We start from the raw sequence: 20,115 nt of genomic DNA, 5'->3' as shown, positions 1-20,115 counted from the left end.
CAGAGGACTGGGCCGTGTGAACAGCAGGAATGCCAGAGATTAACCTTTCTCTCCTGCCCTCTCTCCTCCCCTGACCTCACTTTGGCATCCACTAGTAACAGGGAAAGTAAAATCTGCAGTCCCTGTGCTGGGTGCTTGGAGTGTCCCGGGCCTTGAGTGTGCTTCAGCTCCCTGGCTCTTGAGCAGGGAAGATCTCCCTTCAAAGGGTAACAGCTTCCCTGCTACGGAACATAGCACTGCCTTCACCTGTGGGTAACCCAGGCTGTGAACGGCCGTCACTGCCTCTCAGGAGTGTCTGAGAAATATTCCGGGCACCGGGAATGCGTTACGTTCCCCCTCTGCCCGCGGTACCATTGAGAAAGGAGTTTCTGTCCAGCAGAGCGGTGGAACCGAGCGCCTTGGAAACTGCAGGTCTGCAGCCAAAACTCAAAGGAAACCGGCACCCCGGCACAAGGTAGGAACGTGAGTAGTCAGCGCTTGGGGTGCTGGCTAGACGTCAGACTTGCAAGCCAAAGAATATATACCCAGAGCGATATATTTTTGTTGCTTGACAAGGCCTTTCCAGCTGCTGCTGCTGCTGGTGGTGGTGGTGGTCCTGTGTGTGTCTTCCCCTCCGTCCCGTGCTTGCCTTCTCTGCCTGCCACAGGACCTGTGTCGTGTGGAAAGCGTGACTGGACCTTCTGCTCTCATACTGCGTTCCTGGAGCTATCTGATGATCTCTTGAAACCAGAGCTTGATACCCTTCAGCTTAGGATTCAGCCTAGACCCCTCCCCCAGAATGCTGGCAGAGTCTTAGAAAGTGTATGGTTACGAGATAAGATGGGGGGACCCAGCCTCCTGCTGCTCTAGCTGAGGCTGTGATTCCCCATCTTATGAGAAGGAGTGGCTCCGTGCCCCCAGAAGAGGTGAAGCCCAGCTCCCTGCTCCCCCCTCCCCCGCTCAATGGGAACCAGCAGGCGCAGCGCCTAGCTCCAGCCGCCTGGACCCGAGGGAGCAAGTCTGACCCTTTTGCTAAATACACACACTCCCTTGGCTTCAGAGATTGTCTTTCTTTGGAAAACTGCTTTGGCATCGGTCGCAGGCCTGGTAGTGCATGGGCGTTGGGTAGAAATGGCAGCATGCTTTAATCGTGTTAGAATTCCTGGGGTGTGTGTGTGTGTGTGTGTGTGTGTAGTTTCTGTCTTTAAGGAACAAGAAGATTTTTTTTGGATACTTTATCAATCAGGCAATCTACCAATCAGACCCTCCTTAGGGTATGTCATAGAATCTTCTTCTTTAACTGACTGGGGTCTAGGTTCAAGAAAAAGGAGGGGAATGGTTTTGGTTTCAGTCAGATTTGTGGGTCATGGTGGGCAGGGGAAAGGGGGTGTGAGGTTTAAGGTTTCCAGAAATCGAGGTGATGTGAAGGCTCTTTGGGACTTTCTACACTAAGCATTTAGAGTTGAGCATTTCCGAACCCTTGGGGAAGACTGGGGTTGCGTGCGCCTCTCAGAGATCTTACCCCTTTCCTCAGTTTCTCGGTTCAACTTTTGGGGGAAGACCCTCAGGGAAGATCACGTGAGACTTTCAGATTTTGGTCTGAGACAAAAACTTCCTGAGCTGTGCAGGTCACCTTGCCCCTTATCCCCACGTTTCAGGCCTGGCCTCCACCATACCGAGGCCTCACCAGCTGCAGGTTTCCACAGAAGTGGCGTCAGGGCATGGGTCACAGCAGGGGGTCTTGCCCCTCCTTGGGTCTGCCCAGGCTCCAGGTGGGCAGATGGTGGGGTTCCCTTGAGGCTGGTGACACTCTCTTCCATGATATCAGCTGCCGCTTTCTGGCACAAAAGGTGAATTTCTCTGGTTCAAGGTGGAGATGGGATCATTTAAGGGCAAAGGACACACACTGGCTACCAAGTTAATGCTGGGGCTGAGGGCACTGCGATGCCTTCCTATCCTAGGCTTTCACTCCCAAACTAAACCATTTACAAAGCGTTGACCATCTGTCTCCACTGGTATGTGCGTTTGCGTATTAAAACTCCATTCCTTCATGTGAACAGCAGAGACCTCTCTGTGTATTTGGATGCATAGATTTCTTGCAAATCTATGTTTATCAAATAATTGAAAGGGTGCTTTTGATCTGCTTTCAAAAGTTTTAAGAAGCTGGGGTCATTTAAAAGTAACATGCCCATTTCTGGTGCAGAGTAGATTCTCAACGTTCACTGAAAGAATGAATGAATCCACAAATAAGCATGCTTTTATCCTTAGTATTAGAATTAAAAACAATGTCTTTTACAGCCTATGTGTTCTATGCAGGCCCTTTAAAATAGATCTCTTGTTACTCCAGCAGTGATGATAATCCATTTTGCTCAGTATGAGTGGGCAGACAGCTTTATTACCAGTTGGTCACAAAAACCCTTTTTATGTCTGCTTGACCAAAACCAAACCAAATCCTTAGTGTATTGGGTTCTTAGAGCACAAATACCGTACTCTCCTGTCAGTGACATTTGCATTATTCTCCTAATGCACAAAGAAGACAAAAGCCAGAGTTACTGACCCCTTTTTCCAATATTAATTACTCTTCAGACAAAGAGGAAAGGTAATTTCAGGGTGCTACTATGTACAATTTGTGCAGTACGTTATCCCGTTTGACCTTCACAATGACCTTGTCATTGAGTGAGGATCTTGCTTTAGGCATAAGGAGACAGATTCACCAGGGCTCTGTGATCAGCCCACGGTGTCATGGACAGAAGGGGCAGAAGTGGAACCCACTTCTGGCAGGACTGATTTACCCTTTGCTCAAAGGGTGGCAGTGAGAGCCTGTCCCTCCAAAGGCACCCAGGGAGCACCAGGGCCTGCTCTCCATATGGCACTGGCTCACAGATTGGCCTTAGATTTTTCCTGAGTCTTCCCTGTCGCATCAGGGTTTTTTTTTTTCCTTCCATGATCTTGGGGTGCAGGAGGAGGGATCTAGGCAGGGTAAAAGGAAGACAGGAGGCACCAATGTGGCTATTTCTGTATCTTACTGCCCAAGGGTGAGCGTGTGGCAAGAACATGGCAGAGAAGGAGTGTGAAAGCTGCATCTAACTCCACTAGACGATTTGAGCACAAAACAATGATCTAAAAGTTCGTTCTCCCCAAGAGGGTTGACGTATTCTAGAGATTGGTTTGATGACTCTCCCTCCCCTGGGGCGGATGGAGTATGGCTACCATGGACCATGTTGTTGAGACTCTCAGGGTGATGGGGAAGCCTTTGCTGAAGTCTTTGCCCCCACGGCAGTCTTTTGAAACTTCTGGTAGCCAAACGGGAATGATTCATGAAATTGGTCATTTTTCCCATTCGCTGGACGTGCCTAGTAAAACATTTGTGCAGGCCTGTATCAGAGCTCATGTAGTTCCGAGGCATTGAGATCTGCATTGAGAAGGCACAATCAACTTTCCAAATGGTTCAAAACGTGCCTTCTGGACCTCAACCACACAGTGAGGGCTTTCAGCAGCAGAGAGTCTGCTTCAGGGACCCTCCAGAATCTTCTACCAGTGAGAACCACTTCTCCAGTTTTGGAACACTTGACTCCACCCTTGGGTTTCTGAGTTTAATTTCCTGCTGTGTTACAGCAGGTGAAGGGAGCGGAACAGAACAAAAGTTCTGACGTTGCCCTTGCCTGGTGAAAGGTTGTGAGTAACCCAGGTGTTAGGTCTGCAACCACAATTCATCCTAACCACGTGGTACTTGCTCCACACCTCGACTTCCAAAACCTCCTCCTGCCTGTCATCCTGTGTTGTCATCCTTCTGTCATCCTTGTGATATGGTGGGGGTGGGGAGACGAGGGCAGGAGTAGAGCTGAATTGCCACGTCTCAGGGTCTCAGCAAATCCATAGAATGCAGGGCTCTGACTAGGACCTCTCTGTCCTGGTAATACCTGTGGATTGCTGGCCACTGTAGATGAGGGAGGTCCACACTGTGGAGGAAGTGAGTGGCAACACGTGGAAGTAGCTACCGAAGCCTGTCTGCTACACCGGGCTTAGTGAGGGGTTCTGGCCTCTCTCACCGGTGCTCGCGATTAGTCGGATTGGACCCACAAAATAAGGACGAACCTTTGTGCTGCTAACAGACACTGGGTTTCATTCCGTTTTCTGCCCTCTTCACTCATCACCTGTGTGATGGATTCCATGTGCATGTTTCCCCCCAAATGAATCGTTTGGTTTCTTTGGTTTCTGTGAGAAAGCAACAGACCGAAGGCCTTTGCGGTGTCCCCTACGTGAAGGCCTGGGCTCACCTCGGCTTTGTCGGCTCCTTCTACCTGTAACTCGACGCACTGACAGAAAGATGGTTGTTTTGTGTTTGTGTGCGCGTCGGGGGCGAGGTGCAAGGGAAATCATCAAAAACACGAACATTTGGTATTTTCAAATAACCCTTCTCTCGGGCTGTTCTCTCCTGGCAGGATGACAGTGCCGATTTGAAGTGCCAGCTTCAGTTTGCCAAAGAGGAAGGCTCCCTGATGCGTAAAAAGATGGCCAAGCTGGGGAGGGAGAAGGACGAGCTGGAACAGGAGCTCCAGAAGTACAAGGCCGTCTACGGTGACGTGGACAGCCCTCTCCCCACAGGGGAAGCGGGCGGGCCGCCCAGCACCAGGGAGGCCGAGCTGAAGCTGCGACTCAAGTTGGTTGAGGAAGAAGCCAACATCTTAGGCCGCAAGATCGTGGAGCTGGAGGTGGAGAACCGAGGCCTCAAAGCAGAAATGGAGGACCTGCGGGTCCAGTATGAGCGAGAGGGTACGGGCCGGGACCACGCCCCAAGCATTCCTACCTCACCCTTCGGCGACTCCCTGGAGTCCTCGACGGAGCTCCGCAGGCACCTGCAGTTTGTGCAGGAGGAAGCGGAGCTGCTCCGGAGGTCCATATCCGAGATCGAAGACCACAACCGGCAGCTGACCCATGAGCTGAGCAAGGTCAAGTTTGAGCCCCGGCCGGAGCCCGGGTGGCTGGCGGACGGCACGGGCAAGGGCGTGGGCAGCGGGGCACCTCTGCAGGAGGAGCTGAAGTCAGCCCGGCTGCAGATCAGCGAGCTGAGCGGGAAGGTGCTGAAACTGCAGTATGAGAACCGGGTGCTCCTGTCCAACGTGCAGCGCTACGACCTGGCCGCCCACCTGGGCCTGCGTGCCCCAAGCCCCCGGGACAGTGACGCGGACAGCGACCAGGGCAAGAAGGAGAGCGACGGGGAGGAAGGCCGCCAGCCCCAGCCCAAACGGGAAGGCCCTATCGGCGGCGAGAGCGACTCAGAGGACATGTGCGAGAAGACGTCGGGCTTTGGCAGCGGGAAGCCGTCAGAGGCGAGCGATCCATGTCCAGCCGAGCTCCTGAGGGCCAGGGAGGACACCGAGTGCCTGGCGAGCATAAAGCACGAGGCCGAGCGCCTCGAGCGGACCGTGGAGCGCCTCATCACAGACACCGCCGGCTTCGGGGACGACGTGGGGCCGCAGGGCGGTGGCGAGGCCTCGCCGGGGTCTGGCGTCCAGGGGGCAGGGGAGACGGGCGAGGGGGGCAGGAAGGAGCCCCCGCTGCTGGGGACCATCAACTCGAGGATGAAGGCTTTCAGGAAGGAGCTGCAGGCCTTCCTGGAGCAGGTGAACCGGATCGGGGACGGCCTGAGGGAGCGCCTGGAGGGCCTGTCCCCCCTGCCCCACCTCACGGAGTCTTCCAGCTTTCTCTCCACTGTGACCTCTGTATCCCGGGACTCCCCCGTCGGGAACCTGGGCAAGGAGCTGGTCCCGGACCTGCAGGTAAGGGGGCTCCTGGCTCTGCCTCCCTGCTCCGTTTTGCTCTTCCTCCTTCTCGCTGGCATTGCTGCACTTGAACTCATTCTGCTCACGGCTGCTTGGTTATGATTTCAAACCTGCATTGTACTAAAGCCTCAAGTGTCAACCAAATCCTTTCTATTGGCTGGGTTTCTTTTCTTTTTTTTTTTTTTAGTTTTCTTTGATTTCCTTGTTTCTTTTTCCTTTTTCCGCTCTTTTTTTTTTTTTTCTTTTTTAAACTGCGCCACTGCTCTTGGCTTAGAGGCCCTCCCTCATGACACAAGGCTCACCCCAATGGAAGCGATAGGGATCGACGCAGTCCGTCCTTTCTCCTTTTTTTTGGTGTCTCAAACGACCGGCTGTCCCGATGAAGAAGCAGAGGAGTTTAAAAACAAAGTACAAACTCATTTCACAGTCAGGATACTTAGCAGACTCGCTCAGGAGCGTTTGCATCCCTGCTTGGGTTGATTGCTGGAGGGACACAGTACAGTTCTGCAAAGCCCTAGGCAGCCAGGCCCAGCGGCTCCTGCTGGAAGATGAGCCAGAGTGGGGAGAGGAGCCGGCCTCCGGGAGAAGGATGGCTCTGATGGAGAAAGTCGCTGCCCTCCGTGAGCCGAGGGTATGGCGGAGTGGAGTGGCCTTCCAAGGACTGCTTTCCTATGCATCGCCCTTGGGTGCATGACCCAGCTGCCTCCTGGATTATGGCTTTTGCTGCTCGACCACAAGCGAGGAAGGAGGAGCCTTGTTTCCGTATCCTTCGTGGGTGTGTGCTTGCAGTTCAGTCTGATTCACGCATCCCCATTGCATGCGCCTCATAACCAGTGTTCTGCCTTCTTCCCCCCTCTGTTTCTCTTTTTGCTTTCCAGATCTCTCGCCCATCGTCTTGCGCATCCCCATTTTGGCTCTGTCCTCGTCACTCTTGTACGGCGCTGTGTCTGTTCATGCTTTTCCTCGTCTGGTGGTGGTTTCAGTTGTCTGCCTTGCCCACTTTTGTTTTCTCGAGCCCCACTCCCTGCCCCCCCCCCACCACCACGCCCTTCCCCTTTGTTGTTTATTTAAAATTCAAAACCAAACCAAAGCAAACCAAATCCCTCCCATGCACCTAACAGTCCAAACTGAGAGGTCAGCCGGAGTGGCAGCCGGGTCAGGAACGCGGGGAAGAGCCGGAACAGCTGCACCGCCGGGCTGATGGGGACGCTGGGAGCTGCCAGCAGGCAGGCCAGAGCTACTTCAGTCTAGAGGTCAGCACCCCCTGCCCTCCCGCCCCTCCTTTTGCTGTGTGGCTGGCTGTGTGATGTTTCCTCCCTGGGTCCAAGGCCCTTAGGGGATGTGGTGGGCTGAGATGGAACGAGGCAGGACTCCCGGGTACTCAAACCATTGCATGCAAATGGAAGACAAGGGTCTGCACAGGGTGAGTGCCAGCGGACTGCCAGCACCCGGGTCCGACGGCCATCGTCCCGCCCACGGGCGCCGGGAGCTTTAGCAAAACATAGGAGACTGATTGGTGAGTGTTCCGTAGCTTTGTGTCAAACAGTAGAAAAAGCAGGCATGAAAACCAAGCACTGTGTTTGCTGGTGTGGAGGAAACTGTCCTTCCCTGTGTCTCATGTGGCCTGTCCTGTAGTTTCTGGTGACAGTGCTCCAGCCGGTGAGCAGAAGCAGGGAGTGCGCTCCCGGCCTGGGGGCTCTTCAGCAGGCTCTGTTGCCATGGTAACCTCTTGTCAACAAAGCTCCCAGACACCCTAGATGCTCCATCGCGTGAAACAGTTGTCAGCCGTCCTGTTGGTGAAAGCTCTTCCTGCCAAGTAATTCCACCCAGGACAGGGAGACAGGTGTCCCCGAGGAATGACTCGGCTGGCTCCGGTACTGCTGGTCAGGGTGGGTGATTGCAGGAATAGAGCATCCTGCTCCACGTTAGGAAAGGTCTAGCTGAAGAGGCTTCATTTCCCAGCCCCAGCAGGGATGTTACTGCACAGCTCTCTCTAAGACATCCCGGTGGCTCCCAAACAGCAGAGGTGACAAAGACAGGGGACTCACTCCTGGAAGCACACTGAAGCTCACTCAGCAAAAGAGTCAGGCATTTGACTACGAAGGGATGCTCACAGAGGCACTTGGGGTAGAGCAGCACCTGTGCCCTTGAGCTCAGCTTGCAGCCAGGCGCCTTGGTTAGCTGCGGGTCCTGACATCACAGGTCGGCGCACGGGGCTGCTGGCTTACCCAGAGCTGAGCTCACGTATCTCTGGTCTGGGCTTTTCCCCTGTCCTGTAAGAGTAAGTCACATCCCTACCCTCATTGATTTGGGCGTACGGTAACACATTTAAACTGCCCTTGAAAGGCTTCCATGAAAACAAAAACAGTTTTCGGAAATATCCTGTGTAGTCCCACCATTCTTATATTATTTGGCAGAGGCCCAGCTTGTCCGAGAAGGTAACATCCAGGTCCTTGCCCCAGAGGGAAGAATGTAACTATGAGTCACACAGAGCTGTGACAAGGAGGCAGCCCGCATGCTGAGGGCCGAGCACACGTCAGGGCCAAGCTCCCAGAAAGCAAGCAGGAGCCCAGTGTGCTGTGCGGAGCCTCCACAGACGATCACAGGTACCCCGGGCCTTCCCGGCTGGAAGAACGAGCATCTGTAATTTAGAAAACGTTTTCTGGACACTGTCTTTGGGCCTGGAGTTGGGCATATATCGCAGCATATCATTTCTAGTGTGTTTCATTCCAAAATTGCAGGTAAGATGTCCCTAGGTTTTATACCAAAAGTGAAAGCAAACACCACCTATTTGGGGGTTTCCCCAAATACAGATTTAGTGATTGTTGTGTCTTATAACTCTGCAACTTTCACGGTAAGCCCCTTTGATCGGCCTGTGCCCCACACAGGGTCTTTATCTGAGAATGCTGCTTTGCTTGGGCAGTAGCATCCTCACAATTGTGTACATTTCAGAAGAACTGAATGATTCCTCTCCAGGATGGAACCCTCAGGAAGACACATTTCCTAGTCCGCCGTTAACACTGTACCACTAGCTCTTTCTAGCAGGGAGGTCACGCTGTGCTGGAATCCAGTCTGGCACGGGCATCAGGATCCCTGGGCTCAAGCCCAGCTTTGTCCGTTACTAGCTCTTTCTCAAGCAAGTCTCAGCCTCTTGTTTTCTCATCTGTGAAATGGGAAGAGAAACACTGTTCCCTCTGACTCACGTGATTACTCGTAGATTCTCAGAGCCGATGAGCTATTGAGAAAGTACCCTGAAAAGCGCTGGGCGCTCTGTAAATGTAAAGTGTGGCTATGGATAAAGAGGGAAATATGCCCTGCCACTGAAGATGGCCAGGTGGGAAGGGGTGTCACAGCTGCCCTAGTTGTGGTTCCAGTGTCCTCTGCCCCCCCCGGAGCACAGATTTTTTACTGGCTGCTTCCTGATGCTGTACCAGCATAGCTCCGGCTAAACAAGGCAGCCCCACGCTCTCTGATCGCTGTTTGAGGATAACTGCAGCTTCCTCCTCGTTTAACATTCAAGGCACGTCACACGCCGCCTTGCTTAGTTAAACTCTGAGGAAATGTTGCTTAATGCCGGGGCGTCGAGAAGCTTCCCCATTGCCTGCCATACACACACGGCATTGTGTAGCTTTGGAAACCAGCAACTTTGGGGAGAGGAAAATACTGTGTTGAATCAAACTGAGTGTTGTGCGAAAATAAACCTCCATGAGAGACAGATTAGCAGAGTTAGCTGGTGCCACGTGGTGACTTAGGATCCCTGCACGATAGAGCTCAGGAGGGAATGTCGGATCTTCAGGCTAAGGGCCTCATTCTGAGCGTGAGAAAATCAAGGTCTGAGAGTGAGGTGGCTTGCCAGGAAGTCCCCGGGTATTTGGTGCTCAAGGTGGGGCGGGTCCCGAAGGGAATCCTCAGGCCTGGTTCAGCCCTCTCCCCACCCTGACATGGGGGGGCACTGCTCAGAAGAGCTCCATCTCCTGTGGAGGATGTTCTGAAACCCAGATCGCTGGGGTGAGTGACGGCACACCTAGTTCTCTTGCCATGCATGGTATGTTGCCTCCTTTACACATCTGTCCAGTTTCCTTTCATTTTATAAATTTTGATGAGAAAGGGAAAAAGCTCATCGTGAAAGGCAAGGCCCAGGCAGCATCATTTCCTAGAAGGGGGAATAGTATTAATCGGGATTGTTCTGACTATTCACTAAGGCATTTCAGACGGAAGATTCAGTTATATATGTGCAAACACATTGTATTTTAAAGTATTTTTTTAAAAGATAAAACCTATTCTATGACCACTTTGATAGCTCTGTCATTTTTCCTTTTATGAGAAGAACCCAACATAGACTGTCTGTAGAGTCGGGGTCTTGAGAGAGCTGCTGTGTCCCTGGGGTGGATGTCACCCTAACAGACTGCTTAGTTTGGTCTTCGAATATGACACTGGGCTAAAGAATTGTACAGTGGACAATGCTAGACGTAGAACTCTTAAAAGCCTTCTAATGAAAACATCCCCCGATCCGTGGCCCGCAACCTCTTTCCCGTGAGGCTGTCATGAAACGGTACACAGAGCTCCTGTCTGTGAGCAGGGCAGCCCGACCCACCCAGAAGCATCTCCCGGTGAAGACTCATGCAGGCCGTCAGTGTGACAGTGCACAATGCCCCCATAAGTACAGAAAAGGCGAACCCAGACACTTCTGTCTAGAACGAGCCCAAGACTGAGGCCGGCGTGCCTCGAGGAGTTGTCTCACTTCCTCTTACGTCGCCTTTGAAATTACCGTCTGTGCAAGCCGATTACTACTATACTTGCATGAATTTCCTTTAGCTCTTTGGGGGTGGGGAGCTGATCGGATACCTGCTATCAATAGCTTAAAAAAGGCAGGGGGTGGGGGGCAGAAACTTTCTGTGTTTAAGCTGAAGTTTTTTTAAAAATGGATCCATTCCTCAGGCTCCATTTGTGAAATGCCTTCCATGTTATTTGCCTTGTAGATTTTCATATTTGGGGTTAGAGAAGAGAAGACGCATTCTTATTTTGGCAGATGTGGGTATTTGGGCCGGGTTGAACCACCTACTACCAGAACTACCACCGGCAGCAGCAGTAACCCCAAGAAGGAGAAAAAGAAAAGCCATATTCTCACACTGTTGCATTTCGGGACATGACGAGTCTGTCACTAGGTGACAACAAATAGAAGGCCTGCCTCGCAGATGGTGCACACTCTAATCTTAGGAGGGGACGGGAACATCCACACCCAGCACTCTTAAAACGATCACAGGCAGAGAAAGCTGAAGCCAGAACCCACTAATACCCACTAACCCATTCATGCAGGCACGCCAAAATTCACAGCTCAGAAGGACAGATATTCCTTGTACCTATTCATCTCAGTACATGTTAGCTCGGTTCTCCCACTGCGCACCAGATTTGTCCCCTGACTTTGCTCCCTGTGGCTCCCGACAAACCTGCTGAGAGAGTCCCACTTGTTAAGAGAGAACAACGTATAGAATATGCAGCTCGGAATGTGTGGGGCGCCTTAAAAATAGTTCTGAATGAGAAGTGGCCGAGCATGGGCACTGGTCACATTTCAGATATAAATGAAACCAAGCCCGTGGCCCAGAGGATTGAGTTTCTAGAGCAGGAATCTCAAAGGGCTCTCTTCCCCAACTCCTCCTTTGATCCCTTAGTCAATGACACACATGAAGCATTTGTGACCCCTTATGCCCCAGCTGTGAAATACCAGCCACAATGGATAAAATGACATGGGGGTCTTACGCCAAGTATATGCACACATGTGCTGACTTCATCTATGGCTTTTGGAAGAAGCAGTAACAAAACTGGCCAGAACAAAATGGAACTCACCAGAAAATGAAGTCCTCGTGGTAGAGGTGGAATAGAGTCCTAATATTTAAGTAGCATTGCTAGTATTAAAGTCTCTATAATGAGAAGCATTCCTACTTTTTATTTTATTTTTTTTTGCTTCGAGATAATGCAAGTATCTTCTTAAGTGTGGAAAGTGATTTATAAGCCACTTTCTCTAAAGACATCCAGGAGATGAGCAGTATACATTGGTGTGGATTCAGCCATAGGGGGGAAAGTGTGGGCGGTGGCTTTCAGAACACTGCCAGGGAAGGTAGCTGTGATGTCAAGGTTGATACGTCTCCATAGCCTTGGCACCAAGTGAGGGTGGTATTTGTTTCAATAGACTGCCTTCACAGAGAGCTCCAGACAAATTTGTTGGATGTATAATCAGGACCTTAGGTAAGTGGGCAAAGGATAGGTTTTAGAATGAACACTTTGGGAACTGGGTGATGAAGTATTTATTTTCTAGAGATCTAGGTGTTATGTGAACACTTCCTCCAAATGTATGTGGCTGGATGCAGTCGTGTGACGGTAGATAATTCTGGACCGAAACTTTGACGGTAGAATAATTCTGGACCAAAACTTTGACCAGATCATGTTTGTACTTTGTTTTTTTGTAATTTGGAGTGACAGCATCCCAGCTAGGAACAGTTAGCTGTCAGTAGGAGTTTTAAGATTCCATTAGCAAAAATGGACAGTAAAGAAAAATAAAACTTCTAACAGACGAAGAGGACTGAGTTTCCGTTGTTGACCATACTCCACAGATGACATAGAGCCACTGTAGATAAATCAGATGCCCCAGAGAAACAATGTCATAGGACATCACGGGTCCTTTTCTGTGACACTTCAAAGATGTGGCTCCAACAGAGGGACACATTTTTAATCAAACAATGCTGAAGTATGAGGCTCATATATTTGTTTGAAATAAAAACAGTGTAGGGGCAACTGGGTGGCTCAGTTGGTTAAACGTCTGACTCTTGATTTCGGCTCAGGTCGTAAGTGCACAGTTCATGAGTTCGAACCCCACATCGGACTCTGTGCTGACAGTGTAGAACTTGCTTGGGATTCTCTCTCTGCCCCTCCCCTACTCTCTCTCTCTCTAAAAAATAAATAAATAAACCAAAAAAAAGTTTATGTACATTATTTATTAAAATTGTTTTAATGTTTATTTATTTTTGAGAGAGAGAGAGACAGAGCACGAGTGGGGAGGGGCAGAGACAGAGAGGGAGACACAGAATCCAAAACAGGCTCCAGTCTCTGAGCGTTCAGCACAGAGACCAACGCAGGGCTCAAACTCGGGAATGGTGAGATCATGACTTGAGCTCAAGTCGGACAGTTAACCAACTGAGCCACCCAGGCGCCCCTGTACATGACTTATTAAGATTAAAACCAAACTAACTAGTTTGGTTTAATACTATAGAAACTAAACTAACAGATACTTGATTTTCTTAAAAGGGTTGATTAGGATGCCTATTTCAACATCTAATAATATTGAGCTTCAGGCTAGTATTAGATGTATCAAAACATGGAGGATGTTTACATTTTAAATGTATAGACTAATGAGTAACTGAAAAGTAAAGCTGGGAGGAGAGTAGCCTGGGTCACCTGAAAGCACTCCTGTGCAAAATACCTAAACTGCCAGAAGGGATACCCCATGAGGGCAGAGATTTGGGGCAGCTTTATTTACTCCTAAATCCCCAGTACACTGCCAAGCACTATAGGTGCTCAGTAAATATTTGTTGAATAAAGTGCATAAAGTAGGGGCGCCTGGGTGGCTCAGTCAGTTAAGCGTCCAACTTCGGCTCAGGTCATGGTCTCACGGTTTGTGAGTTTGAGCCCCACGTCAGGCTCTGTGCTGACAGCTCAGAGCCTGGAGCCTGCTCAGATTCTGTGTCTCCCTCTCTCTCTGCTCCTCACTCACTCGTGCTCTGCCTCTCTCTCTTTCTCTCTCAAGAGAGTTTTAAATAAACATTAAAAAAAATTTTTAAGTGCTGCATAAAGAATAAAATGCCATTTTAAATATGTAGCTGAATTCCCAAGAAATTTGGGGAAATCTTCAAGGGGTGGAACTGATTTCGGAAGAGAACATTAGAGCAGTCTCTGGCTTTTGGGTGAGCTTGTTAGGGGGATAGTTGCCAGAATTGATTGGTAAGCCAGAGCCTTGGGTTTTAATAGCTGCATGGGGACAGGACACAGGGCCTTGGGTCCAACACAGGCAGAGAAAGCAATGAACCAGGGCTCCAAAGGGCTGCACATTGTGTAAGGCTCAATTGGAGAGACATCTGCCTGCTGGTAGAGGGAAGCTTATCGACCAGCATGAAGTCTCCCTCACATAACCATAATGAGAGCCAGCCTCGCCAAGATTAGGCTTTGAACTGATTGTCACCCAGTGGCCTAGGAATCCCCAAGGAAAGGAAAGTTTATGTTCTGTTGCTGGCTTCCGCACACACACACACACCATCTGGAGGCACATGGTCAACCCAGGTTAATACAAGATCATAGCTAACCCCCCCACTGATTTTAATGTAACTGTTTCCATCTCTAAAAAAAAAAAATACAGTTTCTTTCAAAAATCGTAGCTTTGATTTCTCTATCGTTGCCATTTGGACACAAAAGATAGGCTGTACCAGTAGGTAGACATTACCAATGAGAAGCATGAAAAAAAAAAGATTCCTTTGACTATTTTTAACCTAAAATGTAATAAGCAGAACTTTGTGCAGTTCCTTGTAGGCACTGTGTGCAACTGAAAAGGCTGAGACGGTGTTTCTGGGCACCCCCACCCCAGTTATCCTGAGCATCCAGCCTACCGCTGCCCAGGAAAGAAAAAGGCATTCTGGACTGAGCACAAAAATCTCTACTAACAAAGCGTATGAGCAAATTAATTATGCAGCTTAGAACGAACCCGGGCAGTGAATCTCAGAGACCGACTCATGTGAGGTGGTCACGTTTGACTCAATCAGAGTTGCCAGCTCTGACCGCCCCGGCATTTTGAAAAGCCGCTGTGGTAGCAGAGACTAATTGGGTCTCAGCCTGGTTGGTGGGTACCATGGTGGTCGAAGTTCGGGTCACAGGCACCGCGATGCACCTGTCTCCCAGGAGAGAGATGAGGGCGTCCCGGCTTCCGTCACAGACGACACAAGAGCCCAGGGCAGGATCTTGGGGGAGCTGCCCCAGACTCACTCCCCTGCTGCAGCGCCCGCACGTGCTGTGTCGCTCCGTGTGTGTCCCCGGTTTGTGCAGATGTCTGTCCTGCGTCTTCACGTCAGGCAGAGTCCTCGCGTCCACTAAACCCCTTCCTTTATCCCACCGATCAGCTCAGGGGCCCCCCTGTTTTACCTGAACAGAGTGTGTCGCTAGAAGAGCTTCAGGGTCAGCTTGCACAGGCGGCCAGACTGCATCAAGAGGAGACAGAGAAATTTACAGACAGGATTCGTAAGGTAAATATGTAACGCGATTTCAGCACAACCAGGTCTCTGCGCAGCCCCTGGAGGCAGATGGCAGGATGTATTTGAGAGAAAGCTGTCGTGCACAGGCTCCTGGACTCACGGGGCTGGAGGATCCTCCACTGAGCGGCCCCTCAGACGTCTCATAAAGAGAACTGTCTGCCTTTCTCTTCTAGAACGTGCTTTGACTGTATTTACGCTGTGGTCTGCGGGAAGTTCTTCCGAACATCGAATCTACCTTTTCCTGCAGCCACGGCCAGCAAAGGAAAATCAAATAAGGGCCTTCATGCATCTGGACATGAAAAATGTGTCCATAACTTTTGTTGCCCCGCAGATTGTAAGCTTTCTCGATGTGGTAAGCTTTCTGGTAGAAACTTTAGCAGCTCACCCTAAATGGTTGTCTTCAAAAACCTGCCATTAATTGAGCTGCGGCCTCATTAACTCTTCTAACTATTTTAGAATAACCTGGCTAATCATCCTTTATCTGTTAAATCTGTTACCAGAGTTGCTAAGAGAAAGGATTAGCAGACACGGGCACTTATTTCCTAAATAACTTACTTTCCCTTTTTTTTTTTTTTTTTTTTTTTAACTGCACCAAAAATCATGTTTGAGAAGTGAGTCCATCCTGGAGATGCTAATAGCAAAATGGCAGGGTCCAGGGTGTGCCTCATACTTGGATTCAGGGTAGAGGAGTGTGTTGCAGCTTGGAGGGGGTGAGAGGTCATCCAGGCTTGTTCAGAGGGAAAGGGACAGTTTTTCCTAACATGTCCCGAGGGCAGAGGACCGACCCTGAGACTTGAGAAGTGCTTGGCGTCATGGGACGGGCAGAGGCAGCCAGGACATTGGGGAAGTCAGAGTCTGGGAAGGAATGTTGGCAGTAGGCTGCAGAATAGCGGACAGAACAGCCCCCCCCCCCCCAGCCGCCAACCCCCCCCCCCCCACCGGCCTCCATTGACTAACACTCTAGAACCTCTGGCGTACCTGCCCTGAGCTAGGTGCTCTGCACATCCCGAGTTAGCTTCGCTTTGCGGCCCAGGGTGCTGAAGCCTCCCCAGTCGGTCAATGGCCTGAGATAACACTGCAAACGGTGAATGTCCAGTGTGAGAGGCTGCCCCTCTCCCCGCTCTGTCCTGCTCTTGTGCCCACGGGGCAGAGAACCCTTGGGAGGATTCTGAGGCTGCCAAGGTGGTAAATTAAATCACCACTATTTTGTGTTATCACAGCTTGAGTGCAAAAAAAAATCCGGTACAACGACTGGCCACGCAAGTCTGTGCGCAGACCCGGGACCTTCCCAGAGCTGCTTCTCTTCAGTGGCTTTAAGCACATGGGACACACAGGCGTGGACCTCAGGCAGCCGTTGTCGCATCCCCATGGTTTCTGCGCACGAATCTAGCACTTTAGGAAAGTGAGACAAAACAAAACTCACTGCCTTGATCTTTGGCCCAGGGGGCGTGTTAAAGCGGGAGAGGACAGCTCAAAACAAGGCTGGCATCCTAACGCTTGTTTTTCGGACAGTGGAACAGAAAGCTTTCATCCCGTCTATCACTTTAGCTACTATTGATATTATTCTTGTGCCCCAATCTGTGCAATAAGATTTTATTCACTCCCCTTGGCTTAGTCATTATCGACATAATGATGGTTTATTGCTTGTAACGTGCCTGTACCCATGCTGAAAAGCAGGAACTTAGCATAGCAAGGGGAAACACTTCCTTTTCAGCAATGCTTTCTTTCCCTAAGGATCACTCATAACTGATAGGAACGTGAAGTCCTAAGTGTGGCAGCAGGTTGTCAGATTCTTGTTTGCCCACCACTGTATGCAGCAGAGGACCTCACATCTAGAGAAATCCCTGCTCCCCGACCTGCCTCGCCCACCTGCTCTCTGCGGGCCTTTCCGTCAGCTTGGCGGTCTCCACCTTCTGCTGGGGGTGTGCACGCCAGAAGGCTCAGGAAGCCAAGGGGAAGGATCTCCACCTACTCCCCCTTTACAATCCCAGCGTGCCTTTGTGTGCAAGCCCACATCCAGACGGCACATGGAATCTGCATGGAAATCAGCTGCAGGTAGTACATCCGAAAAACCATTTTCCTGAAGTTTAGAGACCACTAAAAACACCCCGAGAGACTTGACAATGAAAATTGATTATAACCCCTTACTTTGAAATATAGGGTTTGCTTCTGAATCGGAAAACCCTTGAGGTTTTTATAACTAGTACACGTCTCAAGGAGTTTCCGTGTTTCACGTCCCAGGTGCAACATGGTAAGGATTGAACGGCAGTTTGCAAAGCCTTTTGGTTTGGCTCGGGTGGCAGGTGGGAAGAGCCACTGTCACACTCTCTCCTTTTTTCCATTCAAGATGGAGGAGGAGCACCTCTACGCCTTGAGGTGGAAAGAGCTAGAAATGCACAGCCTGGCTTTGCAAAACACCCTCCATGAGCGAACCTGGAGTGATGAGAGAAATCTGATGCAGCAGGAGCTCCGTTCCTTGAAGCAGAACATTTTCCTTTTCTACGTCAAACTCCGGTGGCTGCTGAAGCTCTGGCGGCAAGGGAAACAGATGGAGGAGGAAGGCGAGGATTTCACGGAGGTACCTCTGCCCAGAGTGTTCGTTTTATTTGCGTCCGTTTTGTTCTTGCCCCCCAGGCACTGCTGTCCCTCTGCCTTCTACATACAGAGTCACACTCTGCCATTTCACGTTATTTTATCAAGTCCAATGCAGGCCATGGAAATGCAACAGGTTGTCGAGTTATACGTTAGACCAAGAATCCCATGCTGTCCTTTGACCTCATTTTTTTTTTTTTTTTTTTTTTTTTTTTTTTTTAATAACATAGAGACAGCATGAGTGGGGAAGGGCAGAGAGAGGGAGACACAGAATCCGAAGGCGGCTCCAGGCTCTGAGCTGTCAGCATAGAGCCTGATGCGGGGCTCAGACTCACAAACCGCGAGATCATGACCTGAGCGGAAGTCGGACGCTTAACCAACTGAGCCACCCAGGCGCCCCTTGACCTTGTTTTCAGAGTCCTGGTCTATGGCTCCATCGTGCAGCACAGTTTTGCTGCCATTTCTTTTGCCGCTTATCTATGGATTCATGAACATTGTCACCTGGAGTCCCTTCCCATCTCTCATTCCGCCTTGCTGGTTTGTCCAACCTAGCTCTAAATCTTTCTCTCTTCTTTCCATTTTGGTTTTTGTTCCTAAATGCTAGAGCCTGTCCTGCCAATGCCGTTTTATAAGCTCCAGATGGGCCAGATTTTTGCTGCCCTCAGAATCTGGGCACGTGCCTGTTCCCTCCTGTGCCTCCATATTCCCAGATTCATCCCAGGACAAGGACAGAGCCACTTCCTTTCTGATTGATCTTATTGATTAAGCCAGTGTGACCTCGAGCTCTGCAGGCTCCTTCCAGCCTTGCCTTCTGATGCGTGCAGGGCTGGGACCACTGAGGTTCTGAGCATGCGCACCCATGACTCCTGTGTCAGGGGCTTCAAGGCATCATAAGTGTCGGCTTCCTTTAGACTCCCAGGAACTTTTTGTCTGCTTTTACTTTAGTGAGCAGTGTATATAGTTTGCAGTCATCCTAGGAAGGGGAAGATACTTGGATTCTCTCTCCTCCAGGAGGGAAGAAAGTCTTCCAAAATCAATTCAACCTGCTTCCAAAGAGCCATGACCGAGAAAACCATCATTAAGCAAAACCTAGAGGTAGTTGTAAAGTCTCCTTCTGATCAGTCTGTAAAACCATAACTTTGGAGTTCCTCCTCTAGTTTGTAAAACCATAACTTTAATGAATAATCATTTATAAATCATAGAATTTGTCATTGCCAGGATAACTTAGAGTAAAATTTCCAATCTTTGCTGACCAATTGGGCACCCATTATGTGCTGTTCAAAGGAAGAGGGTTGGGGCACCCGGGTGGCTCAGTTGACCATCCAGCCCAGGTCATGATCTCATGGTTTGTGGGTTTGAGCCCTGCATCCGGCTCTGTGCTAACAGCCTATTAGGGATTCTCTGTCTCCCTCTCTCTCTGCCCCACCCCCCCTCAAAAATAAATACATAAACATTTAAAAAATAAATAAATAAATGAAGAAGGTGGCCAGTGAGTTCATGAAATGGGCTAAATGAGCACATTTGGGAAAAGGCTAAGAAGTCAAGACTTGATAAGCCATAAAGTGGAGAATTATCCTCAAACAATAAAAACCAGGCTGCACAGCAAAGGATTTGGGTGGAGCTGTGATTATTGTCTCCTGCTGTTTTCAGAGTGAGCATCCAGAGACCCTCCCCAGGCTCGGTGAGCTTGGAGAGCAGGGGGACCCGAAGGGGGACAGCCCAGACCGGGACGACAATGGTCCAGGCTGCGGCTTTTCGATGGGAGAGCATTCTCCACACTCCCCTGTGCAGATTGGTGACCACGGATCGCGGCTGCAGCCTGCGCATGGGGGGCAGCTCCACAAGCAGGTGGGTGCCGAGGTCCCAGCCCCTCATTCTACCCACACGTGGGAGAGGAGACTGCCAGTCTATGTCTGTGTCATCTTTTTTTATGTGCTGGTGTTCCAGGGAGCAGGAAACTCTTCTGGCTGCCTATGATTGCCTGGTGCTGCATTTGTGCTAGAAATTTTATCATTAAGTCTTTTATTTCAGGGTCAGCCCGTTAGTTTGTTAGGCTTACATGTATACACAAGGAGCATAGTAGGATCAGATCAGTTGAAGAGGTCAGCAAACGTCCCTGAGAAGGAGAAAGGGGGAAATGTTGAGCTGTGTGTAGAGTGATCTGTGGCTTTACAGAGGTTGACCATTCTTCCCAGGAAGAGACAGTACTGAGTGCAGCACCCTCCTCGTGGCCAGAATGTACAGGGCTTTTTTTGTTGAGGTTTAGCTGAATAGGCATCAGAAACATCACTCATGTGGCAACATGATGCATAAGGAGGAAAGAGAAAGTATTTTTTTTAATCCTAAACATGTATAAAGTGTTTTAAGTTCCTTTTGGGCCACTTGAAATAAAAATATTTGATGAGACTTAAAAAAATGAAAGCATGGGGACGGACGCCTGGGTGGCTCAGTCGTTGAAGCATCTGACTCTT

At 50.1% G+C, this 20,115-nt stretch overlaps 1 protein-coding gene across 11 annotated transcripts in view; it reads left to right on the top strand.

Moving 5' to 3' along the window:
* Positions 1 to 20,115, top strand: part of MTCL1 (microtubule crosslinking factor 1) — a 128,913-nt gene that overhangs the window by 75,368 nt on the left and 33,430 nt on the right. For 3 of the 11 annotated variants that reach the window (XM_027068505.2, XM_027068498.2, XM_027068504.2), the window contains exons 5-10: positions 377 to 454; positions 4,422 to 5,759; positions 6,884 to 7,015; positions 14,921 to 15,043; positions 17,400 to 17,630; positions 19,295 to 19,492. In XM_027068505.2, coding sequence (XP_026924306.1) covers positions 377 to 454; positions 4,422 to 5,759; positions 6,884 to 7,015; positions 14,921 to 15,043; positions 17,400 to 17,630; positions 19,295 to 19,492 — 2,100 coding nt within the window. The remainder of the gene's footprint in view (positions 1 to 376; positions 455 to 4,421; positions 5,760 to 6,883; positions 7,016 to 14,920; positions 15,044 to 17,399; positions 17,631 to 19,294; positions 19,493 to 20,115) is intronic. The other 8 variants (XM_027068502.2, XM_027068508.2, XM_027068507.2 and 5 more) reach the window with 6 other exon arrangements.

The sequence above is a fragment of the Acinonyx jubatus genome, chromosome D3 (genome assembly GCF_027475565.1).
Source record: "Acinonyx jubatus isolate Ajub_Pintada_27869175 chromosome D3, VMU_Ajub_asm_v1.0, whole genome shotgun sequence".
Lineage (NCBI taxonomy): Eukaryota > Metazoa > Chordata > Mammalia > Carnivora > Felidae > Acinonyx > Acinonyx jubatus.
The sequence above is the reverse complement of the archived record's forward strand: the minus strand, read 5'-3'. Positions and strand labels throughout refer to the sequence as shown.